Source organism: Lonchura striata, chromosome 3 (genome assembly GCF_050655825.1).
Source record: "Lonchura striata isolate lonStrDom1 chromosome 3, ASM5065582v1, whole genome shotgun sequence".
In the NCBI taxonomy this organism is placed as follows: Eukaryota; Metazoa; Chordata; class Aves; order Passeriformes; family Estrildidae; genus Lonchura; species Lonchura striata.
The window spans coordinates 18,409,967-18,431,222 of record NC_140705.1 but is presented as its reverse complement, the minus strand read 5'-3'; the positions used below and the strand labels follow the sequence as shown (position 1 = coordinate 18,431,222).

The window sequence follows — 21,256 nt, the reverse complement described above, 5'->3', positions numbered from 1 at the left end:
AATTATTACCCCAAAGTGTTTGCCAGCAGCAGGGACAGGAATTCCAATCCTTCAGTGTCTTCCAAACTTCCAACCTATCATCCTAAAAGTTTAAAAAAAAAAAAAATTAGGTACACTCTTAAAGTGCCCAATGTATCTATTAGTCCTTATGAGGAACAGGATATGCAGATTTGCATATCTCTGTACAAGAGTCTTTGGAAAATGTATCTGTAGCTTCTATACTGGCATTTATTTTTATGTTAGGACATAACTACACAGTCAGTTGTGTGCTTGCCTGCCATGATTTACTGTGAGCAGAGGTTGTACTCTCCCACCAGCACTATTCTGACTCTCCAGCCTGAGTGCAATGAAGCAGTCAAAGGAGTAAACAGCAAGCACCAGAGTTCCCGTGTTCTAATCTAACAGATGTGCGTAGAAGGATTGTGTACACCTCTTTCCCTTTTTTAACCCAAGCTAGCAATAAATAAATCTACATTATTGTGGAACCTAAAACAACAGTAATAAATCTAATCCACTTAGGTTGCAGAATAAAAATAATCACTGTAATATCTTTGTTTCTACTGTTTAAAGAAAAAAATATCATTAAATAGTTGGTGTAACAGACTCTGATGGTCTGTTAATAATTTATATTTCATAACTAGAGGAAATTGATAACAGATTTTATATAGGTCATGAGGCTATGATCCAACTTTGGCAGTCAGGGTTCTGAATGTGAAAATCATACATGACCATTTTGGCTGGGAAACGATGGCTCATGGTGGGCAGCAAAGTGAACTGCTTAAGAGCTAGACAAACAGGCAGTGGTGGTAGAGAGACAATGTTCCCTGAACAACAGTCAAAGAGTAACAGTCTGTATGAGCAAATATTTCTTTATAAACGTATTAAAGCAATTCCTTCTTGACACTTCAGTGAACTCTGGGAACAGCTGGAACTTGATAGCTTAAAGGATAAAGAAAGATTTATTTTAGCACCACAGGGCTGACCAGGGATTTTTTTTTTCCTTTTTTTTTTTCCCCTAGAAATTCAAGCTATTCATAGCTTTGTTGGAGAGAAAAGCAGAAGAGTAGATTCATTATACATGTGCAATATTAATTTGGGGTAGGGCTGTTGCATAAGCCATCCATCCCTTTTGGGTTATTATCACTAAATATTTTATGTTCTTAGTGGACATTCTGCTTGCATTTGTGACTATACCAAAAGAAGTCACTATCTTCAAGCACTCAAATTCAGTCCTGGCAAAGCAAGGTGGTAGGAATGCTAAACCTTGATACCCAGTTCATAAGTGTGCCTGAGCAATGGTCAAAAAAGTGCAAAACACCTAAGCTAACTCTCCATATGAGAAGACTTTCCACATATGGAAAACCATTAATGGCAGCACAGAGCATCCTCTCAACAGCACTGCAGGCCAGGATGCTCTCTCAGCAGCAATTCACTGCAGCAGGTTTTGCTATAACTATGACCTCCCTGAGATGCAGGATGAGCAGAAGAGGAGGTCAGAAAAGCCTGAATCCCATGAATACAGAGAAAAGGTAAGTTGGATGGATCAAGTGACCCCTGGAATACAAATTAACAAAATTTTACATCCGTATCCTTTCTTGACTGCACTCAAGTAAAGTTAATTGCACTCTTATTGGTTGGCACGTTAATCTCACATATAAATTTAACAAAAAGTATTACACTTTTGTACCTCAGGTCTGTTTCTATGCATATGCATGATACCAGGAAACAGCCCAGCCAAATTCCTAATGATATCAGCACAAAGATGCCAGAGATACAATTCAGAAATCAGCCTCATATACCAGTAAACTCCTGCATGTCATTTCCAACCACTATACACAATGGAGTTTTGAAACACATTTCTTATATGAAGAAGACAGATGTTTAAAATTGATTATATTTAGATCACCGTTGTTTAGGAGAGAGATGGACAGTTAATCCCTACCACGGGAACATATAGTGCCTATACTGAATTAAACAGATTTGTTGGAAGTCTCTAGCCAAAAGTAATCCATGACCTAAACCAGATCAACCATTTAAAGTACAAAATTTTGCCACCTGCAGGGTAATCTCTATTAGCAGGATGAAGTGCTACAGATGTTGTGCATCACTTTCCCCAGAAGGACTTGCCAAATAGTTTAATAACTTCTGAGGGAGACCTCACACAAGGCCACCAAGAAGATCAAACCTCTTCCAACATTAGGAGTCTTAGTCAAACTCAAAACCTCCTCTGGGTCAGGTTGACTAAGGTTTCAGATTCTGGAGTGATTCATTGATTCAATACTTTGATCACATTTTTGCTCTTCCAATCGCTGTGCAGCTCTGATCGGTTCTTGACAGCAGTCCCAAGCAGGAATACTTCACCAGCGTCCTTGTCACTCCTAGTCCCAAGGCACCTGCTAGCCAGCCTCTTTCCACAGTCCTGACATTCATGTGCTCAGCAAGAAAAGCCAACAGTGCTTGCTATACTTCATCAACTCAAAAAGCACGTACAAAGTTGTTGACTAGACTAGGCCTTTGTCTGAAATGGAAAAATTAATATCTGCAGCCACTTGAGCTGAACAGATATAGTGGTGGAGAACAGCAGACAAGCATCTAGAAAATATTGCAGTTAAATACCAAAATGTGGTAAGTGGAGTAAAATACACTGCTTTGGAATTTGGGTTAGGGTCTTCATGGTAACAATATATTTGTGCTCTAGATATTTGCAGCTTATATCCAGTCAGCCCTAGACAAATGTGCTTTTGCAGACCTGCAGCCTCATTGGTGGGTGTGATTACAGCTTAAGTCATGCCACACAAGTCCCTGTTGCCCTAAACTGAAAATTAACCCTGTTACTGCAAACTGCAACGGGTCAAATTGCCAGCACTAAAACAGGAAAACCATTATAAAACACTGAGAGCAGGAAGTGTTTATGAGGTATCTTAGTGCAGAGCTACATATATCAAAGTTGATTTAACACCGCTCAAAACTTAAAGGTTAGGAAGGAGAAAAAAAAAAGAAAAGAAAAAGAAAAAGAAAAAGAAAAATCCCACCTTGGATCTGCTTGAAATAAACATTGTTAAATTGCTCAAGAGGCCACAGCAGAAAGTGGGTCAGCCAAAATATTTTGGTTTGTGTCATATTTTGCAAAACCTTTCTAAAAATTTCTTTCTAAGGCCAATATTAAAATCTCTCATTTGGCAAAACTAAGATGTTTTTATTTGAAAAGACTGAAATAATACAGATTTTCAGAAGAGAAATTTTCCTTTTTGTTGTTGTTTTCGTTATCTCCAAGGGCTTGACAAATCTAACAGAATTAACAAATATTTTTGGTTTAAATAATTTTCTGGCTAATATTTTTGATGGAAAAGGGATGCTTGGTTCAACTTTAAATCTTAGCACTTAACAGGCCCCCTGCATTTGTATCCAAAATCAAGGCTTGCAGAGCCTTGAAAAAAAAAAAAATCTACCAGGAAGCTATGCCAGGATGCTTTTAGCAGCATTCTGAAAAGACATGGGTTTTATTACATATTGAAGTAGACTAGGAAATAAGAAAACTGTGAACTAAGAACTCAATTCTAGACACAATGTAAATAAGATCAGATCTTTATCACCTTCCTCTTATACCCAGCTCTTTGTCTATCCTCTGCCTACATTTTGCTAGATTTTTAATTCAGAAGGCAGTTGAATACCTTCCAAAAGTGCAAAGCTCAAAACAGCCATAACTTCAGCCATCATTGCTCAGCTGCCTTGCTAATACCTTTTTGGCTCACTTTTAACTCTTGTCCCAACCTTCTCACCCACTACCAATGCAAATAAGGTTGTGTTCATTAAAAAAAATTAAAATAAAATATAAAAGCCCCATATGGCTCATAAACCTTTTGTCACACCACAGAATTTCATTCCAGCTCAATGTGGATAAGAATATTTTATAAAATGCTCTAACTAGGCTGTTATTTTGCAGTCCAGATACTTGTTTGTTATTTGTATTTTCTGTAGTTTCAATAGAAATCGACTTCTCCAAGAGTGACAGCTACTACTGGGTCTCTGTGCACAGGCTTGGTCAGAGTGGCAGCTTTCATATGAGGTTTCCCAGTAATAAATGCAGCACAGTGGGTGGCCAGTAGCTTTGGATTCTGTGACCTATAATATTTTCTGTCAAGTCACATGCTATGAGATAGGTTAGCACTTACTTCCTTTGGTGACCCTGACATATGTATAAAATAAGTACAAATCAGCTAAGTCTGACTGCATGCAAAAAAAAATTATAAAGCACTGATGTTAGATTTCTACCAGAACCTGTGAAATGTGCTGCTTCTTTGAATAACTTGAATAACTATTTCTTTTACTGGAATGGGAAAAAAAGAAGACAGTCTGTCTTTTGTTATTTTTGACATTTAATATTGCTTATAATATCACTAGCAACATGGGATTATCACACTGAAATTCTCAACCATACTCCAGCTAAATTTCTGAAGAATATCAAAAAGCAGCTCAGAATATCTGAAGATTTACACAGAAGGGAACTAAAGGGGTCTATTCGTCCTTCAGTGTTCATGTTAGCTGTGTACAAAAATCTCTCACGTATCACCAAGGGCCTTCTAAAAGCTCTGAACAAGTGCAAAAAATTTAGATGCCATACTTCAGAAAATACATAATGGAACTCAGGGAGCCCCAAAATGCTGCTGTGCTTAAAACATTTTATCCATTTCCTTGTGTTTTCCTGGTATTTATCTTATTTAGGTTAGTTTGAATATTTTTGATGTTATCAACTGAAGCAATGTAAAATTTCATGACCAATCCGAAAGGCTGGGGAAAACTAGTTTAAAATGTTCCCTTTTTTTTCATGGCCATACAAATCTCTTATTAGTGTCAAATCTAAGGTAGTCTTTGGGGAAGAGGCAAAGAAACCCTGGGGTAGGTATTAACTTGTAGCATATTGATGTGCACAATGCAAAGCGCACACATCTTCAGAAGCATTTATGTATAATTAACAACTTTTCAAATGACAGTTCAGGATGCGAGCTTCACTAATGTTATGTTTTAAAATGCCCTTTGGAGGCAGGTTTTTTTCTACACTAGCTAGGTATGGAATCTATGAGTTCCAATATCTAACCTGGGTGTCTAAAGAAGGTTGTGGAACTCTCGTGTAGAAACTACAACCACCCTGTCCTTTATGGACAGTTCCAAGCTGGCTCATGCTTTCACTCCTGTCAGCCTAGGACTGCAGCATCTCTGAGACTTTGTGCAACCCTGCATGGATCAGATTGACATTTCCATGCTTGTTTTACAGAGGTGGTACTGAGTTACTGAGAAGTAAATATTTGACTGAAATAATCCAGTGCTTCTAGGAAGACCATTGTCAGCATGTTGAGGGAGGTGATCCTGCCACTCTACCCAGCCCTAGTGAGGTATATCTGAAGAATATCAAAAAGCAGCTCAGAATATTTGAAGATTTACACAGAAGGGAACTAAAGGGGTCTATGAGGCCACACCTGCATTGCCCAGCTCTGGGCTCCTCAGGACAAGATACAAAGCTCCTGGAGAAGGTCCAGTGGAGGGATACAAAGATGATTAAGGGACTGGACTCTTATAAGGAAAGGCTGATGGAGCTGGGCCTGTTCAGCCCCTCAAGAAGAGGCTACTGAGAGGGAGTAAGATCATTGTCTGTCAGTATCATAAGGAAGGTGTCAGAAAAGGGAGCCAAACTCTGCTCAGCAGTGCCCAGCAACAGAACAAGAGGCAATGGGCAGCTCCAAGAGACTTTCTATCAGCCTTTCTCATAGTCATCACCAGGCTGCTTCCTTAACATCTGTTTATCCCTCTTCCTCTTACATGTAAATAAAAACTAATACATGAGGATATGTCTAGAAGCCAGACTTGTCTTCAACCCACATATCAGTCCTGATCTCGGTGAGGGTGTTAATTACTAGCTGCCTGTGGAATTTCATAAAGCCAGAGTAATGAATGTTGTACTTTCAGAAGGAGTTAGCAAATTTCTGATCATTACATATAACAAATTCTGGTCTATTCTACTCAAGTCTTAGACACTGCCAGTTAATCCAAGACACTTCCATCATCAAAACCAGAACCTGTATCTTCAAAACAAGCGTAATCAATTCCAGAGAGCAATTAAGCACATAAATCTGAGGCTGTAGATAAAATCAATCTTCTTGAAGTAGAACTTGAGAGCACTTGACTATGCATGGCACAATGTGGCACTGCCCATATTCAAAGAACCAGAAACAGCATAAATACAGTTAATGACAAGGATGATTAAGTTTTACTCAGAATCATCCTATCTGCACTTACATGGCTTTCAACCATCTTCTAGGTCCAGCAGAAAAAGCCAATGTTTACCTGCCAATTTTTGCATATGTATATCACGTACATTTCCCATTTAGGTAGCAGTAATGTTAAGCTGACATGACTGTTTACAAAATTCTGTTCACTCTCCAGATGACTGTTTTTCTTCTAATTCTTATCTTCATTAAACAGGAATGAAAACCTAAAGGATCTTTTTTCATTCACTGATAGGTCTTGTTTTTCTGGAAATTATCATATACAGGGTAAAGCTATATTACATGAGGGAGTATTCTACTGAATAGAATTTTTGAATATGATTTTTGGCAGTATTTTTTCTTTAGCTAAATTTACAATACATGAAATTTTGAATATGTCTGAATTATTAGGGAATTCTGACATACACACACAGGTAATTTTTCACACAGAACTGTGAAACAGACCATTATGAAACACCTAAAATATAATTCAGTTCTAATATAACCTGGTGTCAAAAACTAAAGCAGAAAGACCAGACAGAATTATGGCAAAATAATGTTTACAGAAGTTGTACTGTCTTCACAGAGATATCAATGACTGACTTTTATTTGTCCTTCCATGAGTTAAAAGAATTCTGATCTGCTTTTCTCTTGTTCTGTGCACACTTGGCATAAAGAAGAGAGAAACCTACCACACAGAATGGCCAGCAAGGTCTTACTTCATTATAATCCAGAGCACTGATTGCTACAGTCTATGGTTGTCTTCTTATTTTACTTGTACTCACTTGACGCTCAAAGAGGTTTCACTTTGATGGAAGTTTTAATTTGATCAGGTTTTCACTGTCTGCATGAATTTATACATAGCTAAAATATATGTCCAATATAAGTTAGTCTTTGATTCACATGACCCTCCTGTTTGAAATTACTCACATATATGCTTATTTAGCATGGCTCTAACCATAATTCCATGTTAAGAGAAATCCTACAAAAAGTAATGGAAAAAATAAGAAGAAATAAGTGGGCAGACAGCTGGGAAAAGAAGACTTACGGCCAGATAAAGAGAATCAATAATTAGAAGCAAAGCTCAGCAAATAATTTAACCCCAGCAAATATATGTCTGTAAATTATTAGCTATCCTCTATTTCTCATGTTATAAGCAAAAAACTTCTACTGTAGCATAACATTTTTCTTATCACCCAGCTGTAGTGTTTGCCCAACCCAAAATAACCCATTTGGTGGCTTTGTATTGGCAATCGTTCCTTGTAGGTACCTCAGTTCACCTCAGGAAGACATTATGTAGTCTCTTCTCCTCCTTCTTTATAGGTCAGGCAAATTCTGAAAAACACAGTATGAATCCATGACATCCCCAACACTTTTAGTATCTCTCAGTAAACAATTAGACTCTGTCAGCTGTTGGTCATGTAAACAGAAATGACACAGGCATATGGGAAAAGGTGTATCTTCAAGGGAAATACCCAGGACTTGTAATCATTCAACACAGATCCTGTGTTCTCAATCCTCACACCTGCCAATTAACAAACTTAAAAGTTACTGGCACAGTTGAAGGAGGGAGAGTACCACAGAAAAGATAATTAAAGCAAAGGAGAATTTTTTGTAAGATTTCACCAAACAATATGATATCACATTTAAATTATTTTCTTATGTAAATCTATTCTAAATGATTTGGCTAAATGAGAATGTAATTGCTTCCCAAAGAAAATGGCATTTCATATTGCATATTTTATATACATAAATACACACACAGAAACATAATACATTTATATCTGAAGTTAAATATACGATACTGAAACATTTTGGGAATCTGAACAACAGACTTCCCTAAGCTCATGTGTAAATCTAAACAATGCTACAGGTTCCTTTTATGCATGATTCAGGCACCCTAAACTTTTTGATGCACAATACTATGTTAATACTCATGCAAAGAAGGCAGTAAAGTGATCTATATTATCTTCATTAAAACCTAGTTATGTTTAACAGAAAAAACATAATCATATGTCTAGAAAAGCTGCAGATGCCCCTAGTCTGAAATTCCTTTAAGTCAGGTTGGAGGGGGCTCTGACCAACCTATGTAATAAAAGCTGTCCCTGTCTATAGCAGAAGGATTGGAAGTAGATGATGATCTTTAATGTCTTCTTCGACTCAGATAATTCTATGATTCTATGATTCTCATTAAGAACTATCATCACTTATCACATTACTAAATAAATACAGAGAAAAAACAAAATAATGCATGCCCTAAATTATATTCATGTTTATATCATGGTGTCTGATGTCTTCTGGTGATAGGAACATAATCTTTCATCCAAATGTTTGGTATTGAATTTGGAACTGCTTCTCACCCCTCTTCACCTGCTGGATGATATCCCAATGAAGATGTGAATTTTATGTTATGTGATTTCATCTCTTCATGAACATACAACATACGATAACAGTATGTTCTACATTTAAAGCACTTGTGCTTTCCTATTTGAGACAGTAAAGCCTAAACAAATACCATATTTTTTCCTTGATTTATTTATTTCATTTTTTTGCTCCATACAAACTGTATTTAGGGATTATTTTGCTCTTAATCTCAAGACTAAATTGAACACCCATACTATACCTCATCTACAATGAAAATATTTTTGTCTGTTTTCTCTTTGCTGTTTCTATTCATGGCCCAGTCCCAAAATCTGGTTTCTTTGCTCTCCTGTTGGATAAGTGCTTCCTGAAAGTATCAATTTTTACCATTTATTATAAACAATAAACTGGTCAGATTTTTTTTCCTCTAAGCTAAAAATTAGGCAGGTAAAAAAATGAGGGGTTCTAAAATACAGCAATTAAACAGCAAAACTGAAACTTTATTCAGAATATGTAACTAGAATGTAAAATCCCCAAGTCACCAGCATATGACTAAATATAAAATATGACTAAATATAAAAGCATAAAAGCTTTGATAAAAAATAAACAAAAGGGATGATTTTAAAAGAAATTATAGTTTTATTGCCTGGGAGAGATAGGCTGGGTTAGGCTAGGCTAGGCTAGGTTAGGCTAGGCTAGGCTAGGCTAGGCTAGGCTAGGCTAGGCTAGGATAGGATAGGATAGGATAGGATAGGATAGGATAGGATAGGATAGGTCCAGTTGGAGAGGATACATAGCAACAATTTAGTCCAATTGTGATGCCACTTCAGGGCAGATCAGGTCTAATCATGTTCTTAAGGGCATAGTCCAAATGCTGTTTTAACACTGACAGGCTCCTCTCTAGGAAGCTGCTCCCAGTGTTTTCCTACCCTTGATGTAAAGAATTGCCTCCTAATGTTAAGTCTGAACCTCCCCTGATGCAGCTTCGAACCAACCCCACCCATCCTGTCATTGGATACCAGGAGAAGAGCTCAGCACATCCTCCCCCTAGTCTCTTTTCCCAGGAAGCTGTAAAGGGATGGAGATCTTCTTTCAGTCACCATCTCTCCAAATGAGACAAGAAAAAAAGTTCTCAGCCACTCCCTATAGGACGCTCCTTCCAGCCCTTTCACCAGCTTTGTTGTCCTCTGGAGATGCATCCAAGGACATTTGCATCCTTAAGTGGTGTGGCCCAGAACTCCACCCATGCTGAAGGTGAGGCTGCACCAACTCTGAACACAGTGGGACGATCACCTCTTTTAGCCAGCTGGTGGTGCTGGGTTTGGTGATCCCAGGATGGGCTTTGCCCTCCTGGCTGGAGGCTCACATGGAGCCTGCTGTCACCCAGCACCCCAGACGCCTTTCTTCAGGGCTGCTCTCCCACCACTCCTCTCCTAATTCATACCTGTGCCTGGTGTTATTCCATACCAGGTGCAGAATCTGGCTTTTTTTTATTGTTAAGTGGCATTAATGTTTCCACAATGCTCCAGTCTCTAGACCTCTCCACAAGGCTTCTCGTTCCTTGAGACAGTCAATATCTCACAGTTTAGTATAATCAGAAAATTCTCTAATTGTGCATTCAACTAGATCATAATAAAAGTATGGAACAGAACTAGCTCTGGAATTGTACCCTGAGGAGCACTGCTGGTCACCAGTCACCATCTGAGTGTATACTGCAACCCTTCAAGCCCTGCTCTACAGGCAGTTCCCTACCCAGAGCACCTGCCTGTCTTACAGCTGGACAACTTGTGCTGAAGGGTTCTGTGAGGAATGGTATCAAAAGCTTCAGCATAATCCAGAAAAACTACATCCAACATTTTCCTTCATTCACTTAAAAGGTGTTCTTATTATATAAATATATCAAATGAGTTAAATATTTTGTTCTCAGCTGTATTGGCAAGAGCTGATTTTGAAATTTGAATTAATTTAATTTAAGGGGTACATTAAGTATACAACCAGAGTTGTACTTGAGTGCCTCTGGAGAAGGACTAAAACCCAAGCTCAACAGAGAGCAGAAGCAGGGGTAAATATATGTAGTTCACTAGACTAGCAGCCCAGTTTGATTTCTTTTTGTGGTTCCCATGGCAATAATACTACATTACTGTCTCAATACAAACAGTGTTATTGGACATAGTCCAGTGGCACATCTGATTAATGCATGTCTTCTGAATATGTATCTGAACTTGTGCTAGAAATGGCAATTCTTCCATTTTTTCTCCTGATGGCTTGATCCACTGGCTAATCAACTACTGTGATAATACTGTGTCTAATTTCCCACATTAACCTGTCTGGTTTAAATTCCCAGTCAGTTAAACTAAAGAGTTTTTAATATCTAATATTTCTTGCCTATGATGGCACTTATCCCCAAGGATCAAGTCACTTCTCATTCATTGCTGCACTAATGGAACCTGGATGGTGAAAAAAGGCACTCTAGACTGAAGCCAGGTAATTCTCTGAGGAGTTCAAAGGAGTTTTGCTCTTCAAACAGAACCAAAAATATCCTTAGGTGAGGGCAGGTGATCTGCAAAAAATATAGGTCACTAATCAATAGTGACTTGTTAATTAGCACCAAGATTAAAAAGAGAATGATCATGTAAACTTTCAGAGATATTTTGACTCTATCACTCTGCAGAATAAGCCCACTTTTACCTAAATTCAGGAGGATTAGTGTGTTTCAGTCAGGACCAGGCCCATCCTTGTATACTCATCCTCCATGAGTACAAGGACAGATAAGAATCTCTTGCTTCATCCTAGCTGGCAGCACCACTTGTCTCCCAGGAACAGTTCATGAGCATCCTTCTCCCCCTTGTAAACAACTACTTCTGAGAGCACAAGGAGTCATTCTCCATAATTATGACCTAATTCAATACTCACTGAAATCAATGGAAGTTTTTCCACTGACTTCACTGTGATTCTGCCTGAGCCCTGAAACTAACAATCGTCTGGTGACATTTGTGTTGTATTAACCCAGCCTTTAGGAAGTGTATTGAGGTCTTCAACTTATTTCACATAAGCCACCAAACAGTAATAATTTTCAGGCAGTGTCAACCTGACCCAGATTTGAACTGGCAATCTGGAGCTAGAAAGCACTATAATCCATTACTAGCCCCGTGAACCATCTGGTCACAGAATCTTCAGCAACTTATACAGTACTTAGTCACTGAGTATCTTACTGAGACTTGTATGGTAAAAACCAGAATTTGTCTGTGGGTGTACAGGTGCATATTTAAACTAATTAGGAATTTTCTTTCATCAACATCAGTACTAATAGAAGACACTAATTATCCATTCACTAGTGTGCAAAATAATTTTACAAGTTTTGTATTGGAGTGACAATTAGTATGAAAAACACAAGGACCTAGGATAAAATCCTAACAAAGTTGCTGTGATCCACTTGTCAGGCAATGGATATTTTTGCAAGGATCTCCAGCACTTCCTGTGGGTGTTTCTTCTGAGTACATGAATGCTTAGTCAGAGATATTATTTTTTATGGCTTTACAAGGAATTTATTTCAATTTTTCAAACTTTCCCACCAAGAATTGAGCTTGCTAGTTACACACAGAATATATTAATTTCTACCACCATCTCATATTTCACAGAAAAAACAAGGGATGCAGCTTTCCTATATTCTGTACTTTAACCACTTGTCTGTATTTAAGTAAAATGAGTATCAAAGGCCACTAGGTTAAGTGATGTCATTTAAAATCCATTTTTCTGATGTATAAGTGATGGAAGGATGGAAACCAGTGAAAAACCAGATCTAGAGGGAGCTTTGTACATTTTAGACTGCAAGTTTGTCCATTAAAGGTTGTTATTCAGACAAAAAGCATTTAGTCTCGAAATATTAGCAAGAAAGATATTCATATGATTCAATGTATATACTTTAATATTTTAATAATCTTCCTGGTCTCAAAGCCACACTTCATTTAAACTGTATTTTACAGTAGCAGTTAGGGTCAATTTATAGAAGAAAACTTGTTAATGAAGTGATAGATGTATGAATATAAATGCACCACAAGAAACTCAGACTAGAAAATCATAGAAAAGGCAGAATATTTACTGAAGTCTTGTATTTAAATTGGCTTTTACGAAATTTTTTTACTGGTGTTATAATGCCAGTCTAAAATTAAAGACTGATACTGCTTGGCACTCAGAGGGTTTTGCCTAGTTTATGAACAGGTACTTGCATATTTTACAACAATTTTTTTTAAGCATGTGAATTTCCATCTTATATAAAAGAAGAACCTAACATTTGTCCAAGATCCTCCATTCTTCTTGAGTTCTCCATACTAATGTCACAGTACACTGCATGCAGGTTATCCACAAGTACGTAAGAATAAGCTTTTTGCTGTCTGACCTACATAATAGTTCAGGTGCTAACACACTGATATTTTTATTCATTGTTCTATGAAAAAGAAAGGAGATCTAGGAAATAAATCTCTTGATTTACCCCTTTATAAGTTCTCCTTGTGGCTTATCAAAGGTATTTGATAATCATATGCTTAATTCTGCAATACTATTCACAGCACCTTTCTCCATTCGTTTGTTATCCATCTGCTGATGACAAAAAGATCCATTACACACCAAACAATGCAAAATCTGTAGAAAAGAAATAACACTGTAACTAGAATAAGTGATGGCAAAAGACAACATTTTTGCTAACAGGTCATTCTTCAGGACTTACTGAAGGAAAGAAGCAGCCCCAACCTCAGATGTATTCAGCCTCTGACTTAGGTGGCAGAAGGGTAAAAAGCTTTGTGTTACACCGCAAATACCTGCCCATAAAAAACAAAAGAGTATTTCTGTGGGAGAAAAGATTTTGGCCTCAAAAATAGGCTGTCACTAGAATATTTATCTGCTTCTTGGTGAGATCTTGTTTTTAATATTATTTTTAATAATATTTGAAATTATACACAGTCATGGTGACATTATCAAGTTACCAAATAAAATATAGATACATTGGGATACAGTGAAAAAGAAAAACCAAACTAGATGACTGCTGAACTAAAAATTATTCTTCAGTATTCTAAGAGAGCCTCATATTTGAAGCCTCATAGATTGCTAATATGCTTCAATTAGCATTTTTGTGTTTAATTCTGTGATAAGATTTGGTAAGATATTACACAGCATCCCTTCACATTACAGGTTTAAAAATCTTTTGAAAGGCAAGAGAGGAAGAAAAGTACTATACTCCTCTTCTTAAGACTTCTCATTGTTCTAGTAGTTGCATAGAAATTGCAATGCATCATTGGGCAAGAACCAACTAATTTTTCACTATCAATTGCTATAATATTTGTAATATTTTTATTATAAAAGCAAGAATAATGCAGTTTTAATGTAAGGCAAGAATAAGAATTACTAAAAAGTAAAACACTTGTATTCTACAGATCAGTAAATGCTTTATAAATAATAACGTATTGTTTTACATCCCTACTGACTTTTTTCCTATTTTACAGCAAAGAGGCAGAACAACCCAAGATGTCTCACTAAAGGTCACCTCACCCACCCACTGGCATTTCAAGCCTGTGCCCTAGCTAGAAATAAAGACTCTAGGTAACCTGATTCCCAGTTATATATGCTAATCAATAGGCAAAGTTCTGCCAAGAGATTCAGAAAGCCAGGGAGAGCCATGAGTTTAGCAGAAATGTCACCTGCTAAGGCCTGACTTCTGAGGCATTGCTGTGTCAGTCAGAGTTGCACCCCTGAAGCTGCACCACCTGGACCTGCAGCCTGGAAGAGAGCAGCATAGCTACTCATTCGGTGTGCTTTGGTAAAGGAAGACAGCTTTGCCATTTTGGTACCAAACCTGACTTTGGTCTTATAGCTCTTGCAGCTCTCTTTACATTCAAAATACCTTTTTGATTGTGGTGGCTTGACCTTGGCAGGCCTCCCAGTACCCATCAAGCCACTCTATCCCTCCCTCAACAGGCTTAGTTTCCCTCTCGTCCTCCACCAAGGAAGGATGGGGAATGAGAGCTGTCAGTTCATAACACTCGCCTCTGAGGTCCTTCTTCCTTGCACTCTTCCTCTGCTCCAGTGTGGGGTTCTTCCCACAGGAGGCTGTTCTTCATGAACATCTCCAACATGGGTCCTTCCCATGGGCTGCAGTTCTTCAACAAGTGTTCCAGTGTGAGTGGTCTGCATTGAGTGTAATCCCTCAGGAATGGATTGTCCCAGTCTAGGCTCCCCATGGGCCACAGATTCGGACAGGAAACCTGCTGCTGTGTGAGCTCCTGCCAAGAGCTGCAGTTCCTGCCAAGAGCCTACCCCAGTGCAGGCTCTCCATGGGCTGTGGTTTCTCTCAGGGCACATCCATCTGCTCTGCCATGGGGTCTTCCAAAGGCCACAGGTGGGCATCTGTTCCACCACAGACTTCCCATGGGCGTCTGTAGAGGCTCCTTTTCATTAATGACTCCTGAACTTCTTTGATCACTATCAACTGTTAAGGCTTTTCTATCCTTCAGAAAAGGTATGAAGAATATCCTGTATCTTTTTTTTAAGATGCCATACTCATATCAGTAACTCCTGTCTATCTAAATAGAAACATGCAGGGCAGGCTTTGACTTGCCAGAATTAAGCATACAATATAGCAGTTCAACATACATCTATACAAAGGACTGCCAACAGTCCCATTTCAGAATCATCCAGATACAAACCAATTCACATAAAAGTGCCAGATGTGTGTTAAATGCACATTGTTCCAGTAGCAATTAGCCAATTAAAAATGTTTTTTGCCATCCTGAGGTCTGCAGAGTGCTCATTTTGGACCCATTTAATTTTCTTCGTGGGTTTCCTCCTCAAGCTTTGTCTCTTGAGCTACTGTGGGTACTTATCACTATGAAAACCTAGACTGCTCTAAACTATGTTAGAGCAATTGCTCTATTGCAAAAAGAAAAAAAAACAAAAACAAAAACAAAACAAAACAAAACCCAAATACAAATTAAAAGAAAAAAACACAGACAAAAAGGAAAGGAGGATAGAGGGAACAAAGACTGTCTGAAAACTCATGATGCCAGTCTTTGTGAGTTTTCAGATATAGGTCTGAACAATTTTACACAAATTTCAATGCAGTTAATTGTTTCTGAATTCTGCTACAAGGATCTATATGCATCTTAAACATCTGAGTTTTCCTCTGACATAAAACTGAGGTAGTGTGTCTGGACAGGGCTCAAAACTGGACTGGAGAGCAGACACTAGTCCTGCAAAACTCACTGCAGATAGTACTGAACATGAAACCAGGATACCTGAGCAAGCCCAGAAGGACTGGGGTGTGGTGGAATTCTAAATGGGTCACTGTGAACTGCATTCTGCATCCACATCTAATGTTGGCAAGTGAGGGAGAAGGTTGAAAAAATTGAAAAGTTTCTGATTAGAGGTTAGATGATCACAGTGGCCCTCTCTGGCTTTAATCTTTCACTCTATGAATAAACAATGAGAGTATTTAGAGTGCAGAGGGAAACAGGGAAACCTTACCAGCAGGAGCTCAGTTGGGTTCCCAATAATATTCACTGCTGGATACCCTTGCTGGTCGGGGTCCACTGTTAATTGGATGGTGCTGAGAACACAAGGCTGGGCAAGAAATGATCACATTTCCCTGGGAAGCCTGTGGAGGTCTATCACCCATTGCAACTGGGGCACCAGGAAACTTTCAGAAAAGTTGGCAGCCAGAGTTCTCTGCTGAAAGCTTCTGTGTTTGGAAAGACTGGTTGAGATGGGAAAGTGCTTTTTTTGGGTCTGAGGGAAAAAGGTGAATGGTACTTCAGGGAAAACTGTGAGAAATTTAATTTGCTGCTGATGTTTATTATGATTGTGGCTGCAGGATGTACTCCAATTTATTATGATGCATATAAGATACAATTATTAAGCAAAGGTCATTGCACTGAGGATGACTTTTAGCATCTATAAGCACTGAAATGTAAACCCACTTAAGTGTTTTCTTATTTTCACAGTGAACTCTGTTCTTGATGAACTGAAAAAATTAATTTATATAAAGGAGACCTGTAGCTCTCCTTCAAATCCAGTCTTTGCACTGGAATCACAGTAGTGGTGAATGAAATGTGCAGTGAGAGAGAAAGATCTTTCTTTCAAAATGTTGCCTCCATTTGCACATACTTTTAAAAGTACTGTACAGTATATCTTTAAGCAGATGGTATTGATATGGTATTTTCCTATGACATTTACTTGTTAAGGACTGATATTTTATAAGGAAAATAAAAGACAAAGAGGAGGGTTAAACAAAAATGGAGTGTATTAAATATCTTTTTGGTACAAGACTGCAGTCAGATTGACTCTCTGAGCAACTAATTTTCAAAAGAGCCTCCTGCAGTATTGGCCTAAGCATCCTCTGAACTAGGCTATGTACAATATGTAGAGAAAGATCAGCATCTGCTTAGTTTTCATAACATCCTTCATTAAAATAATTTACAAAGCTATTCCCCAGGATTAAAGGGTTTATTACAAATAACAGTATTAATGAACAAGATACAGTTTGATTCTGTCATCATCATTTCAACAAAATTACATACCCAAATGAGGTGAAACACTTCCCTTTGATTCCATCAAAGCCTTTTCTTATTGTCATATTAACCACTTTATCTTGGATTTTACATATCACACTAGCTGAAGTTTAGCTTTCACAGATAAGCATTGTAATACCTTTGTGGGCCTGTCTATAAACAAACGACTGGGCACCTTCAGTTGCTAAGGTCAATTTTATGATCAATGAGCATGAAAATCCTCCTAGAAAATGTGCTATCCAATTTTGGAACTGAACATTAAAGGATGAATGTATACAAAGTGCTAACAGAAAAGGAACAGAAGTTACAGACTGCCATCAGAGTATTGCTGGCTGCCTTTGTCACAGAATTTTTTTCTTCTTTAACTCACCAACTCAGTCACAGGGAATAACACTCTGTGTGAAAATGAGGTAGGTCCAGTATAGCACAAACTTAAGTAGCTTTAGCTTGAGGATTACCCATAGCCTGGCTTCCCACAGATGTGTTGACTTCTAGGTTTGAGTTTTATTAAGCAATGCGTCACTTATAAGTTCCAATTTATTAGGAAGTAATACATCAAAATATAATAAAATAAAGTCGTAGCTAACAACTATGTGATTACTCAGCTCCTTACTGCAGCGGATACTTGAATTTATATATATGTAATCATAGGTAGAGCTGGTCAACTCTGCCAAAAATGCCAGCATATTGAAATTACAACCTTTCACTGAAGTTCAGATGAAACTTTCATTGAGAAAGGTTTCTTTGCTCCAGGACAGAATTTTTGATCAAAATTAGAGAGTGAGAGAGGCAGACAGAGACAGAAGACAAGAAAGAGAATAGTCTTGTGCTTGTAACAGCCACAGAAATTGAAGTCCCTTTAAAAAGACCCATGCTAAGAATCTGGTTCTCTTGCAGTCCAGGTTCCTCACTGGAGCACTCCAATCTCATATCCTCTCTCATCTTCAAAAAGTTGAGGCTTTATTTTGTGAAAATAAGAAAAGTTTTGAAGTTTCACCAAACTGCAAAGCTGTTTCTAACTCTCTGAATGGGAATTGAATCCTATCATTTCCATAGCATTTTGTAAAGAAAGCATTGTAAAATGAAGAGATATAATACTAGCAAGGAGTTCAACTAAAAATATTTTAATTGCATGCAATTGTATACAATTAGGTAACCAGTCATTAAAATAGTTATTAAAATAGTTGTCAGATAATGATCTATCACAGCCATGCTTTCTTCAATACATGCCTCACTCTTGTGCCCAGTTTTCTATGAGGAGAGGTGTTATAGTTCTTATGTTTGTTATTTGGGCAACATAAATTTATTCACAAAACATTAGCTAATTAAAAAGAAAACTCATATCATTAAGATGTGTTATTCCTCTCACAGATAACAAAATTTAAGCAAAATTATTACTTTTATTCATTAGGCTACATCTAGAAAATTCATGTCAACTTTCTGAATTCATGTCTTCATAAAAATTGCATTCTTCATTACATGTTTTAATTATTTTAATATAAAGCTTAATTATATACTTTAGTACAGGGCAATTAAAAAAAGATCATTTTTCTTCTTCAAATTTATTGGGAGTTTGCTGCTAATAGAACAATAGAAGCTTGTAGTAAAGAGGTAAGCTGAAACCTGCCATTTCCTATCTGAAGCTTACAATGGAAATTGACCCTCTGTGCTGGATAACTGCTAATGAAATGTATTACACAGCAGGTAAGGTACAGGTTCTTAAAATGAAAAAATACAAAAAAAAAACCAAACCAAAAACTAATACCATATTGAAACAAACACCCCCTTCTCTTTGATTTACATAATCTGCTGGTACATCACTATCATTCCCTTCACCATACAATTAGTAAATTATGACTTATTATTAAAAATTACTGAGTTGGAAGGGACTCATCAGGATGATCGAGTCCAGCTTCTTACAGAAAAGGACAAGACATATTAAAGGAAAGCAGAAATATGGTTTGACTAGAAAACTAGGAGAGGTAGGGGTTAGGACTGAGAGTATGGGTGACAGCAATTATTTTTCTGTTCCTATTCTTACTTCAAATTAAACCAGTTAATAAAATAGCTCTAACTGCGGAAACTCTGCATTGAAGACCAGATGTTCATAGTGTGTCTCAGGCATGCCTCTAACTATTCCCTCCTTGCTCTACCAAATTTATGACTGGGCTTCATATACCCATCTAGATACAAACAATGTTTCTCTTTTATCCTGTTGACATGGTGAAGACAGACAGTCTCAACTTGTTTCTTTGCCTTGAATAATTAACCATCCTGGTACAATTTCCAAAAGCATCTTTCAAAACAAAACTATATTTTCTGTGTTGGTGCAATTACTAGCCATCAATGAAGAATCTATAGGAAAACTATATAAAATATTTAAATTGGAATTAAAATTGAAAGAGTAGGCTAGGTACATATTTAGGCTTCTGCTTCAATAATTTATTATAATTGCAGTAATGTAGCAGGGGAGCTGCTATTGCAAACATAGCTGTAGAATTACTGCTAGAAAGAAGAGTTTATGTAATAAATATGTTTCTTAAATACAAATGAAGCAAAAGAAATTGTAAATGTTATTTATAGTTTCATTGTAAGCCATGAGTCTGAAATCAGATGGTGTAATTGAAAGATGGCAACTGTGCTTCCTTTGAGAGAAATGTCATTTAACTCATGATTTTAGGCGAGGCCTCTGCTTGCAGAGGAAACCCACCTGCACCCTGTGACACTGACCAAAATGTTCTCACTGTCCCTGCACCCCAGCAGAGGCACCCACACACCCCCAGAGCTGCAGACCCACGGGCAAGACCCGTGGCTGCCTCCCTCCTCCTGCAGGGAACTGCCACTGCAGGAACAGAGATCATCCAGAGAGAAGGGATGCAAGAAGAAAGGAAAGATGGGATGACAGAGCAGGTGTGAAAAAATAGTGAAACAAAAGCAAAGGCCAGAAAACAGAGCTTAGGTCTTTTATTCAGCATAAAAAAAAAGAACAAAAACAAGAGCAAAGTTGAATTACCTTTCTCTTTTCTCCAGCACAGACAGAACATCAGGTGGAAAACAAAACTGTTCTGGGATGATACAAACTTTCTGGGCAAACAAAACATGAAAGGTCACTCAACTCTGAACTTGTCTTCACTGCAAAAGCTCTGGTTTTTACGTCGTGTAATGAATCCACTCTAGTTGTCTTGAGGTAAAAACATAACAATGGTACAGTTCTGTAGTTTTACATTCAAATAGTATCCAAATCACATACACACAGAGCCGTGGTAGTACTAAATTGTGCCTGAGACCATCCTCAGGTGGCAACACATTGAAGCAGCACACCTTTCACTGGGATAGAATGCACTACTCAGAGATGTGGGGAAAGGCTGTACTTAGGCTGTATTTTGCATCAAACTCACCAAAATCTGCTTGCCCACTCTGGAGGAGGGGGTGAGGCCTTGGGGTCAGGGACCATCAATTGTCTGCAGCCAGTGAATTCAGTGTTCATTCAGTGTTCACTCAGCACTGAAACTGGCACATTTTTATCCAGACTCTCACTTCCATCACCAGAGTAGCTACAGAAATAAAATAAGACATTTTTAAAACAAAGTAAAATAGCTTGTAGAGCAAAAAGCCATCATCAGCTCATTCTTAGTCTGCAGTGTGGTTATGGGCTGTTCTGGGAATTCCAAAAGAAAACTCTGTAGACACAAGGCAAGGAAAGCAGCAGGGGCAAGGAAAAGGTCTCTCTTAATTTCAACCTACCTTGAAGTGGCTGTGAGATAGCATCAGGATAGAGATTAAGCTGGGCAGAGGGAATATTAGTTTTCCTTTTGGTGCTCATACTTAGAATTTCTGTTTGGAATGTTTGGAAATGAAAAAGTACTTGATTCAACTGGTTTTAAAATCACAGAATCATTTAGGTTGGAAAAATGCTCTAAGATCATCAAGTCCAACCATTAACCCAGCACTGCCAAACCCACCACTAAACCATGTCCTTACATGTCACATCTACAAGTCTTTTAAATGTCTCTGGGGACTGTGTCTCCTCCACTTCCTTGGGCAGATTGTTTTGGTACTTAACTACACTTTCAGTGAAAA

General features: G+C 37.8%; 1 protein-coding gene across 2 annotated transcripts in view; it reads right to left on the bottom strand.

The window, feature by feature from the left end:
* LOC144246076 (uncharacterized) overlaps positions 1-21,256 on the bottom strand; it is a 183,418-nt gene that overhangs the window by 82,334 nt on the left and 79,828 nt on the right. For both annotated transcript variants that reach the window (XM_085574560.1, XM_085574559.1), the window contains exons 3-5: positions 14,312-20,730; positions 13,190-13,259; positions 10-82 (exon numbers count right to left, since the gene is read on the bottom strand). In XM_085574560.1, the coding sequence (XP_085430686.1) occupies positions 10-82; positions 13,190-13,259; positions 14,312-14,337 (169 nt within the window). In that variant the 5' untranslated portion in view covers positions 14,338-20,730. The remainder of the gene's footprint in view (positions 1-9; positions 83-13,189; positions 13,260-14,311; positions 20,731-21,256) is intronic.